Below are 16,851 nucleotides of genomic sequence, written 5' to 3'. Positions count from 1 at the left end.
CCACAAGAGACAAAATACATTCAGATTTAAGCTTACAAAATATCCAAAAATGTCATCCTAATTCATTTTTGGGATGTATTGGTTCAGGGATAGTGTAATACAAGTTCTTAATATTCCTAATCATACTGCCTACATACTATGCTAGAACTGTTGCTACGTGTTCAAATAGAGATCTATGAACAGGAAAAGAGATTTCCATTGGCTTTGACTCTATATACACTTTAAAGAATGGCTGAAGAAGGTGAGCAGCAACACCCTAAATGTTATCATTATTCAATATACTACTTCATCATATTTCATTGATATTTCATTGAAACGTATTATTGGATTGGAAAGCAAATCATAATAGTTTACAAGTTTGTGTTTCACAAAGAGTACAGTATTTTGAAAAGTGCATTCCAAATCTTCAAATTTCACACAACAGAAAGTACTAAATTCATTCCCACTGTACATATTTATACAACAGCGCCACTGACTGGGAGAAGATATAAGCTAAGAAGAACAAACGGGTTTGCATAAGGAAGTAACTTCTATCACTGATGTGTGTGAGTAAGCAACAGTTACAGCCTTAACATGCATTATTCTCTTACGTCTCCTTTTTGGAAATTTAGTTTATCTAAAAGAAAGCTTCAGCACAGATATTCTATCCAATTTACCAGATTTGTGTTGCTAAAAAAAGGGCTATTAATCCAGTGCAAAAACAGGTCACTGTTGCTATTCTCAGTGGTAACACTCTTCAGTGTAAAGTTTTTACGGAACAGTATAGTCAAGTGTCACAACAGGGTGAAAAAAAATGATGGATCAATGTGTTAAATTATGTTATTTTAACACTTCCCATTATCAGCTACTGACTATTTGCAGACTTCATATTTGAAGCGAGAAAAGCTAAAACAAACCAAAAAAAGGCTATGTAATAACTAGAGAAGCAAGAACAAAGGCTGTTTTACAGTGCAATCCTAGGGAGAGTTACTCTAGTCTAAGTTCATTAATTTCAATGAGCTCAGACTGAACTAACTTTCCATAGGACTGCACTAATAGGCTCTAAAACAAGAAAAGGATGGTGTTGCTCAATTTGAAAACTTAGATGGAAAAAGGAATCAAGTATTACTTTATTTGACATGTACTTTCAGACAAAAGCCCCAGTGAATTTTCTGTAAAGACATCCTCATGGTTTAATTACTTTTGAAAAACCATCACACAATGGGACTTGCAATATCCTATTTTTCATACTTCAGCTGGGGGTGGGCTGTGGGGGAGGGAGATAAGAAAGCTCTCTGTCATCCTCTACAGAGTTCTCTCCTTAGCATTCCAGGAAGAGCTAAAATCTCTGCGGACTCCAAGGCAATAATTCCCAAGGGGATATGATTCCTTAAGGATAAAGAACATCTTCCCAGCAAGCAAGAGAGACTATGTAATTCACAGTATAGTGTTTTTGTTAAAGTAGGAATCCAAAGAAAATACTTTCTATCAATGAGTACTCAGAAAAAAAACAAGAGGAAAATGTAATTTCAACATGAAGATCATTTGGTGAAATTCAGTAGTGGTTGCCGGCATCTTGCCTAAGAACAAAAAATATTCAAAGGAGAAAGCATATGAGGTTTCATAACTGACATTAGGATGAATAATGAAGATACAGGGAACTGAAGAAACAGAAAAAATTGCTCAGGCTCACCCACATGATAGCACCTCCTTGCTTTCTATGCTCTTTCTGCATAAGGGTAGAAACAGTACAAAGAGCACACAGTAACACCGCATCCTCAGATTCTCCTGCACAGAACTGACCCCCAAAAGCTGCTGAAGTGACTGACTGCAGCAGGGCCTTACCTAATGCTCCCTAAAGAACTAGAAGGCAGTCATTTGGACAATGTGAGCTTAGACCAGCACACCACTGCTTAAATGGCACGAGTATCATTTTGCTTCACTCACAGCTCTATTTCTATATAAAATTTGAGAGTGCTTTGGGTGTTTAATTTGTGCTACCTTCTTGCTGGGCAGACAGACTTTGGGCAGGTTTGCAAAATCACTTCCAATGACCTATGAAACAAGTAATTAAACTTAGGCATGAAGAATGGATTGGGGCTAAGCAGCCTGTGGAAAATTCATAATTCTTTATTAGCAAATTAAGACCTCAGTACTCACAATGTATGTGACTGATAAAGAATATTTTGAAGACAAATTTCTTAAAAGGAATTTCAGTCAGAGGCTCAAAGAAGTGCTCCATTTTAGTTGTCAGTATCTAATTCAGACTGCAAGTTGGGAACTGCTGCACTAAGCAAGCATTCTTCAGTCATGAATCTACAAACGTGGGCTCAAGTGGACAGAATATTCTTGTCCCTGAACCACAGAACTTCATCCAAAGCTGAAATCTGGTATCTTAAGACATTTGTATTAAGGTCTTTAACTACTTCCACAAATTTTGCCTTGTCTGTATGTAGCATATTTTACATACCAGTTTAAAACCATTTTCCAAGTAGCAGCACACAGAATGGACATAAGGAGGAATATGGACAGGATATTTATCTTTACTAGTAATTTCTAGTGCTTTTGGGGGGATACTCACAGAAATTATGGAAGCTCAGGTGTTCATATTCTCTGACCCGACCGCAAGGACTCTGAAGAAGGGGTAATCAGATGGAGATCGTCGGGCCCAGATCCAGCCCCAAATGAAGACTATGCTACTTGTATCCAGTATATTAGATATAAAACCTATTTATTTGTAGTGTCAGTAACATTTCACTGCCATGTAGAGTAGCTCAATGGCTAAATTATTAGGTTAGAAACTAACACTTAAAGCTCAGGGTGAAGGCTAAGAAAAACCTATTTCTTACCATATCCTGTCATCATATTGCTCTGAGAATTACATTAGAAGAATTGTAAGTATAAGTACTACAGAAAATATAAAATATTACTAATTACATTTAATGTGCATTCTGTTTTTTATTTGAGTTAACTCTGGCAAGGTCTACTAAAAAAAATATATATCCCATTACAAGTATGACCTCAATATTCAGAGGCAAGCTCTTAAATTACATTACAGCCTGTCCTAAACACCCAAACTCAATTTGTGATGCTGAGTAAAAAGGAGAAAATTACATTGGCAATTGATTACATATAACAGAAGATAAATAGGTGTTTACCAAAAACACATTTGATGATATCCTATTGTTCTATATTTGAATATATTTTTAAAAGAATGCAGATAAAAATATGTTGACAAAGAAATATAATGTGGCTAAGGAACACTTACCTCTCCGCTTATAATTCCCCGAAACACAGATGGCAGGAGAGGTTGAAACATGTCAGGGCCCAATACTGGATTAACTTTGAGAACATTTTCTACAACCTGAAAATAAGGAGCCAGAATTTATTTGAAAAGTACTTAAGATAACTGCTTTATGTACCATTCCTGTTTTTTTTAAAAAGGAAGAAAATTGTAATTTACCAACATTACTTACATACTTGTCCATGTATACTTGTTCATGGTTCCTTGTGACTGCTTAGAAAGCTACACACCTGTGTATGTATGTTTGTGTGTATTGTACTGTAACTGGCAAAGAAATGAAGACTTGTGGTCTTCAGCATACGTAGTGCTTGCCAAATCAAAAACACAATCTAACCAACAACTAATTTATTCTTTAGAGTTCCATAAGTCAGTATTATTTTAGGAATAAATCAAGCAAGCCTGCTGCTTTTTCTTCATTTTAAAATACATTTTCACACACATTTTAATGTTTATCTAACTAACGGCAAATTTAGTCATCTACTAGCTTTTGTATTTCTCAGAATAGTTCTATTTGATTCACGTGACAGGCTTCCTTGAAGAAATTATTATTATTCATTTCTGCTACTTTGCTTTATATATGGACTGCATACAAACCTAACACTTCTGCCCCAGAAAAGCAGTGCTGAAGAACTTCAGTGTACACACAGATAACCTATACTGGATTTTCAGTAGTTAGAAGTGTGTCTAATTCTAAATGCAGAAGCTATGTCAGCGGCATCTGATGCACTCATATCCTAATGGTATCATTTAGTATTGATGGCTCAGAGGCAGACAGGTTACTTCAAACTATAATGGCCACCATGTGCAAACTGGATTGTGATTTGTAAAATCTAGTCATCATGAATTATGGAAACTGCTGGTTAAAGAATTAATAACTATCTAGAAGACAATGAATTTCCTTCAGCTCTGAAGTCTGAACCTTTACTGAAGAAGTCAACAGAGGAAAGTGAGGAGGATCTGGCCAATTTTAGGCCAATTTCAAATATTCTGTGCTGGGGCAGGTGGTAGCAGAGCAACTCCAGGATTTCATGAATGAAACCTCTTTCCTTGACCATTTTCAATTTGACTTCTGTCCTGGTTATGGAACAGACAGTCTTCATAGCCCATGCTGATAAGTCTGGAGATGACTAGAGGGAATGTCTCTATATTAAGTTTATTAAAACTATCTATAGTTCAACCCAGTGGATAATGATATACTACCATATGAAATATCAGGTGGATATTACAGGGGTAGCCCTCTAGCAGTTTTGATTCTTCCAGTGTGGAAGATTGCAGAAGGTGGTCATTGGAAACAATCCTTATTGAATTCACTGACAACACCATCTAAAGCCCAATTCTGCCTTTCTGAAGTTAGGTGATTGGGAACTAGAAACTTTTGAATGCCTTTCTCTTGGATGCTCACCTCGCACTAGATCTGTTGTCATTGTTGGGTGAAGATTTATTTATTCTCCCAGACTTTTTGCTAACCACTCCACTATAGGTTACAAAAGTTTAAAAAGAAATATATATATATATATATATATATATATATATATATATATATATATATATATATATATGGTTTTTCTCAGGGATTAATCTAGTCTCCAATTTTAATATCTATACACATCCACTGAATAAGTCTATAGCTAATAATACACTGATGATACCAAGCCCTATATGTTTTTTAACAAAGCAACAAGGAGCTGCTATATTTGTGTTTAATAAATATCTTCAAATTGTGTTAAGAGGATGATGATGGAAAAACGGAAATACAATTGAGACAAGTTGGAGGAGATACTGATATGGAAGTTAGGTAATATTAGAGGACTTCTTTAAAACCAATGGTATTGTGATGTCTATCAACATAGGGAAAGATTTTGGGGACTATTTGATATCCAGAACTACACTGATAATTGTTGCTGTTGCCATCTTGTTCCAAGCCTCTTACATCTTGTAAACAGAGCTTATCTTGCCATACTGTTCCATGTATCAGTAAGCTCAAAATTTAACTACTGCAATGAATTCTATGCAGGAGATGCCTTTGGCTGACTGGGAATCACTCCAGTTATTATTGAAGGCCCTGCTTCAAGTGTCCCTGACATTAAAAGCTAGATAGGTGGTAACCTGAAAAAGGGCCGTCTCGTTCATGGTGTTAAATCTTTGGAAATTCCTCCCCATTCCTCTTCTGTTAGTGGGTGAAGACTTTCTTGTTTTGTTTGGCATACCCCCATTAACTCTTATCATCCCTCCTCCCCAGTTTTTGGGGTTATATGTTATTATTGAATTATTTTAAATGCTGTTTTAATGTTGAAAGGTTTTAACATTTTGATGTTTGCCACCTTGGGGATCCTATTTGGGTGGAAAGGTGGCATAGAAAAATGTTTAAAATAAATTAATATTACTCAACTTCTATAATTGTAATAATTGCAATGCAATTTGCTACCAGGTTCAGTTCAAGGCACTGATATTAAAGTTTAATGCTTTCCATGGCCAAGGACATATATATTTGAAAGATATGAGCTTATATGCCTGCTGAGATCTAACAAAAAGCACTAAGGAAGACAATCCACTATCTCCAGAGCGGTTCTAAACTTTTTATATTAGGCAAGCTTAATCTGCAGGGATCAAGATGTCTTTAGTAAAGTGTTTTTAGGGGGAGCTTTTAAACTGGGCTACATTCATTTTATAGATTATTTGATATGGTTGTTTAACAGGTTTCAGAATTTTGCATATAAATCCTCTACATTCATTTTATAGATTATTTGATATGGTTGTTTAACAGGTTTCAGAATTTTGCATATAAATCCTCTAAATTGATCATTATAGCAGTTACAGTGGATAGGAAAAATGTGAATGCATTATTCACATGAAATTAGGAGGGTGCAAATCTACATTAACTATTAAAACAGTGGAAAGCGACTACTGGGAAGGACTTGTAGATAACCACCTCTTTTCAAAAATGGAAGGACCCTTCTATTGTTGGACAAGTGGGTGGGCTTTCTGCTGATTTTCCTTCCCACTGCAGATTCCCACGTTGCCCCTTCACTGTTCATGAACAATCACTGTCACCCAGGAATGGGGGGGGGGGAGCGCTGCAGCAGGAAAGCCCCACTCCAGAATCTCCACTCAACTTGCAGATTTCATAAAATACAGGCTACTGTGTCCACTGAGTAACCATGCCTGAGTAGGACTGTTAGGTCAGTTTAGCTAATAGAGATGTTCATTGCCCCAAAATGAGAGAAAATGGGAATGATTGGAATGATATGAACAATAACTTCCTATAAAAGTTACAATAAAATATGAACAAGAAATTATACTTTTCTTCAAGTTTCACAGTGAATAATGCAAAAACAGAATTATAATCTTCCTCTTTCCAAAGACAAAAAAATGCCAGAAATATAACTGCGTTCATTGCTTTTTGGAAAAAAAAATAGTTGCTTGCAGACTTTAATCTGAATAAATATGTTATATTCTATTATTATTAATAATACAGGTCACAGTAGACTTAATAAGGACCATAGTAAGAAACTATAGTAAAACTATCAGTTTTGCAAATAACGTTTTCTGTATTCCAATATCTACATTAATTTGTACATCGTCCCATTTTGTAGAGAATGCATACTCTGCAAGGCTTGCAAGCTTAGATCACACAGCAACAGAAAACGGCTTTCAGCAATAGCTGTTTTGTCTCAAGAGGGCTGAAGTAGCAACTGTTTCTAGGATACAATCAGTACATTTACATATTTTGTGAAAAGAAGTCTGTATTTATAGTTATGTAGCATCCGTAGAGTTGTCTGGACTAAACACTTCTGCTTACTACACATACATGGAATCTGCTTTTCCTAAAAAATTTGGTACCTTGATAAATGAAACTGGTATCACAATGAATTTCCCTCAGCTAGATACATAACCAAACATGCCCATTCCATTCTATTCCTCTCTACCCTAGCACCAGTTTTTATGATTCAAGTGCAGTTTTATTATATATTTAGACAATTTTTATCACACTTTTCTCTCCCAACAGGGAGAAAACACAACACAGAATTTTTTTCAATAAAAGCAAGCAAGACCCTCCCCCCCCCCCGATGTCCTGAGCTGATGTCCAGGTGAATCCATCTGGCCAAGGGCTGTAAGTCGTGGGCTTACAACCAAAGGTTTGTGCCCCTAGTCACACCAGGCTAGAATTGTTTATAGTCCCATTACTGAATATCATCTTCCTTAAGTGTCTACTGTGTGACATTCAGAAAGATGAAGACAGCAAACAACTGTATGCCTAACATGGTATACCCTATCTGACTCACATTCAAGGAACTGAAAACCTCACCTATACATTTCAACGAACTCCGCAATATGAAACTGCCTGGCAGCTGAGAAATAGGGATGTGCAATTTGGGTTCAGTATTTGGTAAAATTCAGAATTACCGAACTTAAATCTGTATTACTGAATTTAAATTTCCTGAATTTATTTCAGAAGCCCGGCAATGCTGTTCCTTTGCTAAGGAATAGCAAAGAAACACTGCTTCCCACCTTTTTTTACCAGATGAAAGGGAGAAGGGCAGAAGGGGAAGGGGGAAGGGAGTGTAAGTGGCCAATCTTTGCAGCAGCTCTCCTTCTCTGGCCAACGGAATTCTCTGGCCAATGGGATTCTCAAGAAGGAGAGTACCTTTTAAAAACTGCTGCAAGGAGTTAAATTAGGGGACTTGCCTCAGTCAGCCTCCATTTTGCTCTGGCCTATAGATTGAGAGACACTCCCTGCTTGCTGCTGCTGGCTGTTTGCTTTCTCTCCTGGCCTGCTTTGGACTGTGACTGGATCCTGCTGCCCAGTGAGTGGGTATTATGTGGAGGAACTGTTATCAGAGTTTTTTTTTAAAAAAAAAATCTAAAATTGCTTATTATTTTAGTATTTATTTCTCTTTCTGTTTTTAATGTTAGGGCTATTAAAATATGTGACTTGATCTTTGTGAATGAGTTTTTAAATGTTCATTTTATTGGAACTTTTCCTACCAACATTACCTTGCTGGTTTAAAAAAATAATGTACTGTCTTTACTGTTTAAAGTGTCTGTGTGACCTTCTGCAAGGAATGCTGGATGGTAATTTCTTAAATGAAGAAAATCTAAAACCCCATAAGAACATTATAACCCACAACAACAAACACAATTAAAATCTAACTCCTACAAGTTGAATTAATTTGTCCAGACTGTCAAAACAATGACATTTTTTTCTGGATGCAAAATACAAACTGCATTAACCATCTATAAACAATACCTTCAGTACTTGAACTTGACCCTCAGTGGTTATGTCTTTTAAGATCTCACAAAATGATTTGCAGAGCTCAACTGCATTGACCTAAAGTGAAAATTAACCCAGATCAAAACATACAAAATGCATATTTTTGAAATCAACCCTATTTACACATAAATTCTCACTGAAGTGTACATAATTAATAATGGTCAAAATTAACAGGTTTGAGATGTAACTTAATATTTAAACACAACAATATAAATGCATATCATACTTGTCTCAATCAGCTGTATACAGTTATTTTCAATTTCAGTGTGATATTAAAGTTTTATGAATAATCCCTAATTTCTTTTGTATATTATGGCTGGAATCAGTACAGCCATTTTTTTAAAACTTTTTTCTGCGCTGTTTCCAGTCTACCATTGTCTTTAAGTATACAGAATAATCAGAATTTTAAATTTATAGAATTGATATAAGCATTAAAATCCATTTTAACAGCAACAGTAATAAAAATAAAGTTTGCATACTGTTGTTCTGCAAGAGTGATCTAAATATAACTAGGAGTCATTGCAATTCCCAGTTCATCTTTGCTTTGAAAATGCCTCAGGAAGGAGTGCTCAGGTGTCCATCCCGCCTTAATAAACAGTAGGCTGGTGCAAGAAGTGCTAACAAAGTTTCACAGAATGTATCATAATGAACTTTAAACATACCTGAAGAAATTCTGATGGAGATAAAAAGATATAGCCATTGATAATCTTAAAGCAGGTTCTGAGGTTTTCTGAACTTAACTCTATGGAAACAAATACAGATAATTTCAAGGGTTTTGCCACAATCTTTATTTTACTTTAATTGAATTTTTATACCGCCCATCTCCCGAAGGACTCAGGGCGGTGTACAGCAAAAGTAAAACATACAAATATAAAACACTAAGAATATAAAATAAACATATTAAATAATTTAACTCAAAACAGGACAGTTCAGTTAAAACACATTTAGGCCAGCCCCGCTTGTTGGAATAATAACGTCTTAAGGGCAAAAAAATAGTAATCTAAATTACTATTAACAGACATAACAATGGAAGACATTTTACACAAGTCTTTACATATGCTTTTTCTCCATATAATTATTCTAGAATTCCTTATTTATGCATAATTTATGTTCGCACAAAAATTACAGACTTGGCTGCACTTCACTGATATTTCGAAATTCATCAGAAATCTCACGCAGTGTGCGTACACATACACTCCCACTCTAACACTAAGGCTTTAAAGTACTAGATTTAAGAGCATGTAAATATTTCCATTCATTCAAAGTATAAATTATGTTATAGCAGAAAGGCCATAATGTCACATTTTGAAAAGAAGTCTGTTTTCTGTTAATGCCTAGCCCAATATCCCATGCTAAATTTATCTCACATGTACTCTTAATATTTTTAGTGCCACTATACAACTATTTTGCACAAAGAGCATCATTGCAAAATTACTTCTTTCATCAGCCACCAGTGGAAAGTAGAGAAGAAACATATTTATGGGGAGGAGAATTTTCTGGCATGGAGTAGTAAACTCTCAATCCTAACAGAACAGCAACATATAACCAAATCTAGCGGCACGTGGCTGCTGAGCTTAGTTCTTTCCTGGGTTGTGAGCTACTTATCCAAATGATTCAATTAACATACCATTATAGAGCAGATAAGTTGATCCAGGTAACAGAGTTAATTTACAGATGTAATTAAAAGTCCCTAACTTCAATCTTTAGAACACAGACTGCTTGTTGAAATCTGGGCCACATAATTGTTTTTATAAATCTTCTCTTCCATATGAGACTGACAATGACACTAGAAATATTCTTATATTTGGCACACAATCAAATAGAACTTTAAAAGAAGTTTCAACCAGGTCGGTATGTATACTGAAGACCATTTTACCTATTCCACTGCTAAATGCCTCATTAATAATCTAAAGAAAGTTGCCAACTAGAGGTGGGCACGAATCGCAATACGAACCAAAAAAAAATGCACAAAGCGGTCTGGTTCATGATTCGTGAAAACGTGGTTCGTGGGGCTACATTTTCCATGAACTTTATGACTTTTGGGGCCCGGTTCATCAGATTTGTAAGCGGTTTGTGAGGCCATACAGGCTGGTGCCGCTCAATTATTTCCTGGGCAACATAGGTCCGGAATGTCTGCAGACCTTTTGTTGCTGTGGAAACCCCAATCTTGGCCCACCTAACTTTGATAGGCAGGTCTCCCTTCCAACAGTGAAGCTCCCATTCTGTTACATGGGAGCCAAGAGCAGGGGGGAGACGGGCCTTCTCTAGCCATGGGAACACCAATCCCATCCCTCCAAACCCTGTTAGGCAGGTCTGACTGCTAAGGCACAGCTCTTTGCCTCGTGCTTTCAGTTTCAGCAGACAGTGGGAGAGTGATGACTCTTGCTGGCATTGGAGGAAGAGAGAGGGAGAGTGGAAGTGAGCTTGGCTGCTGCTGGTAGAAAAGACTGAAAAGCCTCTGCAGCTTCAGTCTTGGCATTGCCAGGAAAGGTGCCTTCTTTCTTCCACCCCACCCCAGTCCCAGGGCCACTGCCTGGCTCAGGGCTGGGGCCTAGCTTGACTGAGGCCTACCTTTTTTTCTGGGATTGTCTTTCTTTCTCCTTATTCCTTCTGGGTTTAATTATTATCTATTTTGTCCACCTGTCCTGCCTGCTCAGGTCAGGTCTGTGTGTGTGGCGGGGTAGGTCTCTACCCCTCCCCCTCATCTCAGGGCCACCATCTGGCTCTGGGCCCAAGCTAAATGGCCACGTTGGCCGAGGGCTCACATTGCTCCTTCTTGTTGATTTGCTTACCATCTCTCTTTATGTTGTGCACCTGTCCTGCCTGCTCAAGTCAGGTCTGTGTGTGGCGGGGTAGGGCTCCCATGCAAGGGGGAATGATGTCTCTGTCCCTTCTGGGTGCAACTTGCCACTATCTATGGGACTGGGTCTCTCACTGCCCGATGGGGGGAAGGGGTTCCGTCGGTGTTGCCATGGCTGGCAGGCGGGTGATGTCAGCAGCCACATCTTCGGGGGGGGAACATTACTGTGTGTGTTCTGTGTTGTCCACCCCCGGGCAGCTCTGAAAGAGGAGGCCCTGTTTGCCTACTGCCAATAAGCTGCACACCCCCGACCTACAGGGAATGGGCTCCATCGTTGCTGCCATAGTCGGCAGGGGGGTGATGTCCACAGAGACAGGCAACAATTCAGCTGTACTGCCAGCAGTCTCAGTGCAGGGGAGGGAACGTAGTCTGTTCCTCCCTGATCAGGGGAAGGGGTTCTGTCCTTGCCGCCACGGCCGTCAGGTGGGTGATGTTTGTGACCACATCCTTCCATGGTTCTGAATGGGCCTTGTTGACTCCTCTGCACCGGGGGAAGGGGTTTGGTCCTTGTCGCCACAGCTGGCAGGTGGGTCACATTTGTGGCCGCATCCTTCTATGGTCCTGAATGAGACCTGCTGTCTCCTCTGTGCCGAGGAGAAGGGGTTCTGTCCTTACCACCATGGCTGTCAGGTGGGTGATGTCTGTGGCCACATCCCTCTACGGTCCCGAATGGGCCTGATGTGTAGGGGCTACTATCTCTTTATTTTGTGCAACTGTTCTGCCTGCTCATGTTGGGTGTCTGTGTGTGGTGGGATAGGGCTCCCATGCAAGGGGGATTGATATCTCTGTCCTTTCCAGGTGGGACGGTCTCTGACACCCCCCAATGGGGGAAAGGGGTTCCGTCCTTGCTTCCACAGCCAGCAGGTGAGTGATGCCTGTGACCACCACATCCTATCCCCCTGGGACTTAGAATGCCCTCCCCCCAAGGTGAGGAAGGCATCCGTGACTGCTGCCTCGTCTCATCAGTGTCTTTTGCCCGTAGAATAAAAACCATGTACTCAGATAATGTAATAATATGTCATAACGTGAGAATATGCAACAATGTGAAATGAAATACTTTGATAATATGAACATATGCAATAATGTGATATGAAATACTTTCATAATGTGTGAATATGCAAGAATCATATGAAGTACTGCGATAATAATTGTGTGCTGCAGAGTTTAGGGTGGGTTTTGTTTGGTTGGCAGCCACGTCTTCTAGGGTGGAGGGGCCTTATGCTGTTGAGATTGACCAAACCACCCCACCCCTGAGAAGGGAAGAGCCAACTGCCTCCCCGAGCCCACAAGGAGGGGGCAGCCACCAACATCACTCATATGCCGGACGTGATTGGGGCATGCATGCGGGCATAGGGGGGTGCCACCAGCTGGCAGCCAACCCCCTGCCCTCAAAAAGGGAGGCGGCCAACCACCTCCCTGAGCCCACGAGGAGGGGGTGGCCACTGGCATCACCCATATACCAGATGTGATGGTGGCTGTCCATTGGGGTGTGTGGGTGGGCACAGGGGGTGCTGCCGGCTGGCAGCCAACCCCCGAGAAGGGAGGTAGCCGACCGCCTCCCCAAGCCCATGAGGAGGGGGCGGCCACCGAGATTACCCACATCTGGGGGTCTATCACTTCAAATGGAGTGATAAGTCAATTCGCAATAGCTCCAATTCTATCGAATGGGATTTTCCTGGGAGCGCTGGGTTTGGGGGTCTATAACTCGGAGATCTGTATTGCAATCTTAACCAAACTTGGAGGGTGGTTGGAGGAGAGCCTGCTGAAAATTCCCTGTGAGTTTGGGCTCTCTGAGTGTGAAGGGGGCTGTTCTGGGCCCCCACGAACCATGAACCGATTTGTGGACTGGGTTAAGTTAGTTAAAGTTCGTGGTTCATGAAACTGTACGAACCTTGAACCTCGCAGTTTGTTTCCCCCCCCCCAATTCGAGCCCACGTCTACTGCAAACTGGAACTGTAAAAGTGACAGACTAGCTAGTACAATTCCAAAACTGGGACTGGGAGCATCCAGCAATTATATGAAAAGGGCAGATATTGATGTTGGGGGACAGAATTCAATATGTTGAAAACCTCTGTAATTGGTGTTTAATTTTTTAGTTCATTTCTGATAGTCTTGGACATATGAAATCCCAGAAAGTAGCACCAGGGGGGAAAAGACTATCAATGAAATCACACATAATCAGCAGAATCTATAGGTGTTTGTTTATTCATGCCACAGAATTCCCCTAATTTTAATGTAAAATGTAGCGTTCTTTTAAAGCATAGAGTATGCTTTGTACCAATTGCAGTGTAAATTATACTATTCTTTTTTTTTTTTGAAAAAATTTTTATTGGGTTAGAATCCGTTATTTTTACATTACATTCAATTTCCCCCAAATTTTCCATTTCTAACCCCCTCCCTTTCCCCCCCTTTTGCTGACTTCCAACAGCTTTCCCACCCTTTGTCCCTTTTCCCTTACTTCTATTAACTTCCTCTATCTAAAACAAATATACATTCTCCATTATACTAAGCAGTACATCCTTAACTACTTTTCTTGTTATATACCCAAACTGTAAGTCCTTATTTCCATCTTGGATAAACAATTTATCCAATTTTCCAGTTTTAAATGTTTCTATATATCATAAACCTATATATCATAAACCATAAAAACCTTACATTTGAATCAAACAATTTGACTTATTCTCTATAAATTACTCATTGTATCTTTTTATGGTAATTCTATATAGCTCATCACATAGTCAATCAATTTGACTCTTCTGTACATTCAGTTTGGTGCATTATACAAATCTTATCAAAGAAAGAAAATATTGTTGGTTACTCAATCCTTATATTTAAACCTTATCATTAATTATTTTCTATCAATATTCTATCTATTAACCTATATATATCTATATATATATCAATCTGTTAATCTAACTGCTTATAAATTCACATTTATCTCTTCCCCCCCCGGTAAAGTCACCCCCCTCTACATTTTATTATACTTCAGTAGTTCTCAAACTGCCACAGTTTTCCTCCCACCTCCCATTTCTTCTCCAGATATTGTTTCAGCTTCTCCCAATCTGTGTTAAACTGCCCTGAGTCCAGATTTCTCAGTTTTCTTGTCATCTTGTCCATTTCTGCCATGTACAGCAATTTGTAGATCCAATCTTCAATAGTTGGCACTTCTTGTACTTTCCATTTTTGCACATACAAAAGTCTGGCTGCTGCTGTCATATAAAATATCAACGTCCTATGGTGGGCTGGAATTCCCTCCATTCCCAAGTTTAGTAGCAGGAGTTCTGGGTTCTTATTTATTTGAAATTGTAAAATTTCACTCATTTCTCTTATTATTTCCCCCCAGTACTGCCTAGCTACATCACACGACCACCACATGTGATAGAGGGAGCCCTCATGCTTCCTACATTTCCAGCATTTATTAGAAGTGTTCAAGTTCCCTAGCGCAATCTTCTTTGGTGTCATGTACCAACGATAGATCATTTTGTAAATGTTCTCTTTAATATTAGTACATGTCGTTGTCTTCATTGTAGTTTTCCACAAGTATTCCCATGCCTCCATTGTTATTTCTTTATTAAAATTTATAGCCCATTTCACCATCTGTGTTTTAACTGTCTCATCCTCGGTATACCATTTCAACAGTACTTGGTATACCTTGGATATTCGTTTCTTGTCTTCTTTAAGAAGGGTCTGCTCTAGTTCCGAGTTCTCTGTTCGTATACCCCCCTTTACAGAGTCCGAATTATATAAGTCTCTGATCTGTCTATACTGGAACCAGTCGTAATTAGGTGATAGTTCCTCTTGCGTCTTTATTCTAAGTTTAAATGCTTCAGTTTTAGTTATTTCTTTGTACGTTAAACATTGTTGTTCATTATCAACAGCTCTCGGATCTATCACCTCATATGGAACCACCCACAAGGGAGTTCCTTCTTGTAAATAAATTCTGTACTTCTTCCAGATTATATATAGACTTCTCCGTACAAAATGGTGCAGGAACATCGAGTTGACCTTTACTTTGTCATGCCATAGGTATGCGTGCCATCCAAAAAAATTTTTATATCCCTCTAGGGCTAATAGTTTCTTGTTCTTTAATATCATCCACTCTTTCAACCAAACTAGGCAGATTGCATCATGGTAAAGTCTCAGATTGGGCAGTTGCATTCCGCCTCTTTCCTTTGCATCTTGTAAAACTTTTACTTTCACTCGAGGCTTCTTGCCTGCCCAAACAAAATCTGATATTTTCCTCTGCCATTTTTCAAATTGTTTAGAGTCTCTGATGATTGGTATTGTCTGTAGCAAAAACATTACTCTTGGTAACACATTCATCTTAACTGCTGCAAGTTAAGATGAGTGGTGTTGTACATAAAAGAGGAGCTACAGCCAAAATTTGTTATGAGAGATGTGGAAGCCAGATTTGTAGCAGTGGAATGTATTTGGAATTTAAAGAGAGTGTTGGTAGTCGGACTTTATGCACCTAACGGTGCAAAAGAAAGCTTCTTTGAGGATTTGAGGAAGCATTTAGATGACCTTTCATATGACCAGATAATTCTTGCTGGAGACTTCAATGGAGTGACAGACTTGGAACTAGATAAAAAGACTACAACGGCACAAAAGAAAAGAGGACTATTGCCAAAGCTCTTTTTTGAGTTGATTCAACAAGAGACTCTCGAAGATGTATGGAGGAGAGAATATCCTAAAAGTAGACAGTTTACTTTTTATTCTGCAAGGCATTCTACATTATCAAGAATTGACATGATCTGGGCCTCAAAAGACTTAGCGTTATGGACTAAGGAGGTAGAAATAATGCCGATGGTAGGCTCAGATCACAACCCAATTATGTGGAAACTAGGAAAAAGGAGAAAGAGGAAAGCATGGAGAATAAATGAGGACTTATTACAGGAAAGAGAGAATATGGAAATATTGAGAAGAGAGACAAAGTTTTTCATACAATATAATGTGAATAAAGAAGTACCAACCAATAAATTTTGGGATGCTTATAAGGCGGTTATAAGGGGCATACTAATGGACTTAAATGGTAGAGTAAGAAAGAAGAAAGAGGAGAAAAGACAAGAGATTGAGGAGAAAATAAAAGCCAAAGAAATACAGCTAAAAAAGAGACCAGGGAAAAAGAAATTATACCAGGAAATTAAAATACTCCAAGAGCAGCTAACAGCAATGAGTAATAAAGAATTGGAGTGGAATCTTAAAAGACTGAATCAAAAAGCGTTTGAGGGTGCCAATAAACCTGGGAAGTACCTGGCATGGCAATTGAAGAAGAGAAGGGAAAAGAAAATAATAAACAAAATTTGTGAAGACAACAAAACGTATCTGGAGCAGACTACCATTAGTAGAGCCTTTTATAAATTTTATGCTAAGCTGTACAATAAGAAAGAAGTAAATAAAGAATCAATAGCGACATATCTGGAGAAAACCAAACTT

At 38.7% G+C, this 16,851-nt stretch overlaps 1 protein-coding gene across 2 annotated transcripts in view; it reads right to left on the bottom strand.

The window, feature by feature from the left end:
• The window catches only part of IPO11 (importin 11), a 268,026-nt gene that overhangs the window by 42,279 nt on the left and 208,896 nt on the right, over positions 1-16,851 (bottom strand). For both annotated transcript variants that reach the window (XM_054986572.1, XM_054986571.1), the window contains 3 exons: positions 9,218-9,297; positions 8,532-8,612; positions 3,248-3,343 (listed from right to left, as the gene is read on the bottom strand). In XM_054986572.1, the coding sequence (XP_054842547.1) occupies positions 3,248-3,343; positions 8,532-8,612; positions 9,218-9,297 (257 nt within the window). The remainder of the gene's footprint in view (positions 1-3,247; positions 3,344-8,531; positions 8,613-9,217; positions 9,298-16,851) is intronic.

Source organism: Eublepharis macularius, chromosome 8 (genome assembly GCF_028583425.1).
Source record: "Eublepharis macularius isolate TG4126 chromosome 8, MPM_Emac_v1.0, whole genome shotgun sequence".
In the NCBI taxonomy this organism is placed as follows: Eukaryota; Metazoa; Chordata; class Lepidosauria; order Squamata; family Eublepharidae; genus Eublepharis; species Eublepharis macularius.
Note: the sequence above shows the minus strand (reverse complement) of the source record. Positions and strands in the feature narration are given on the sequence as shown.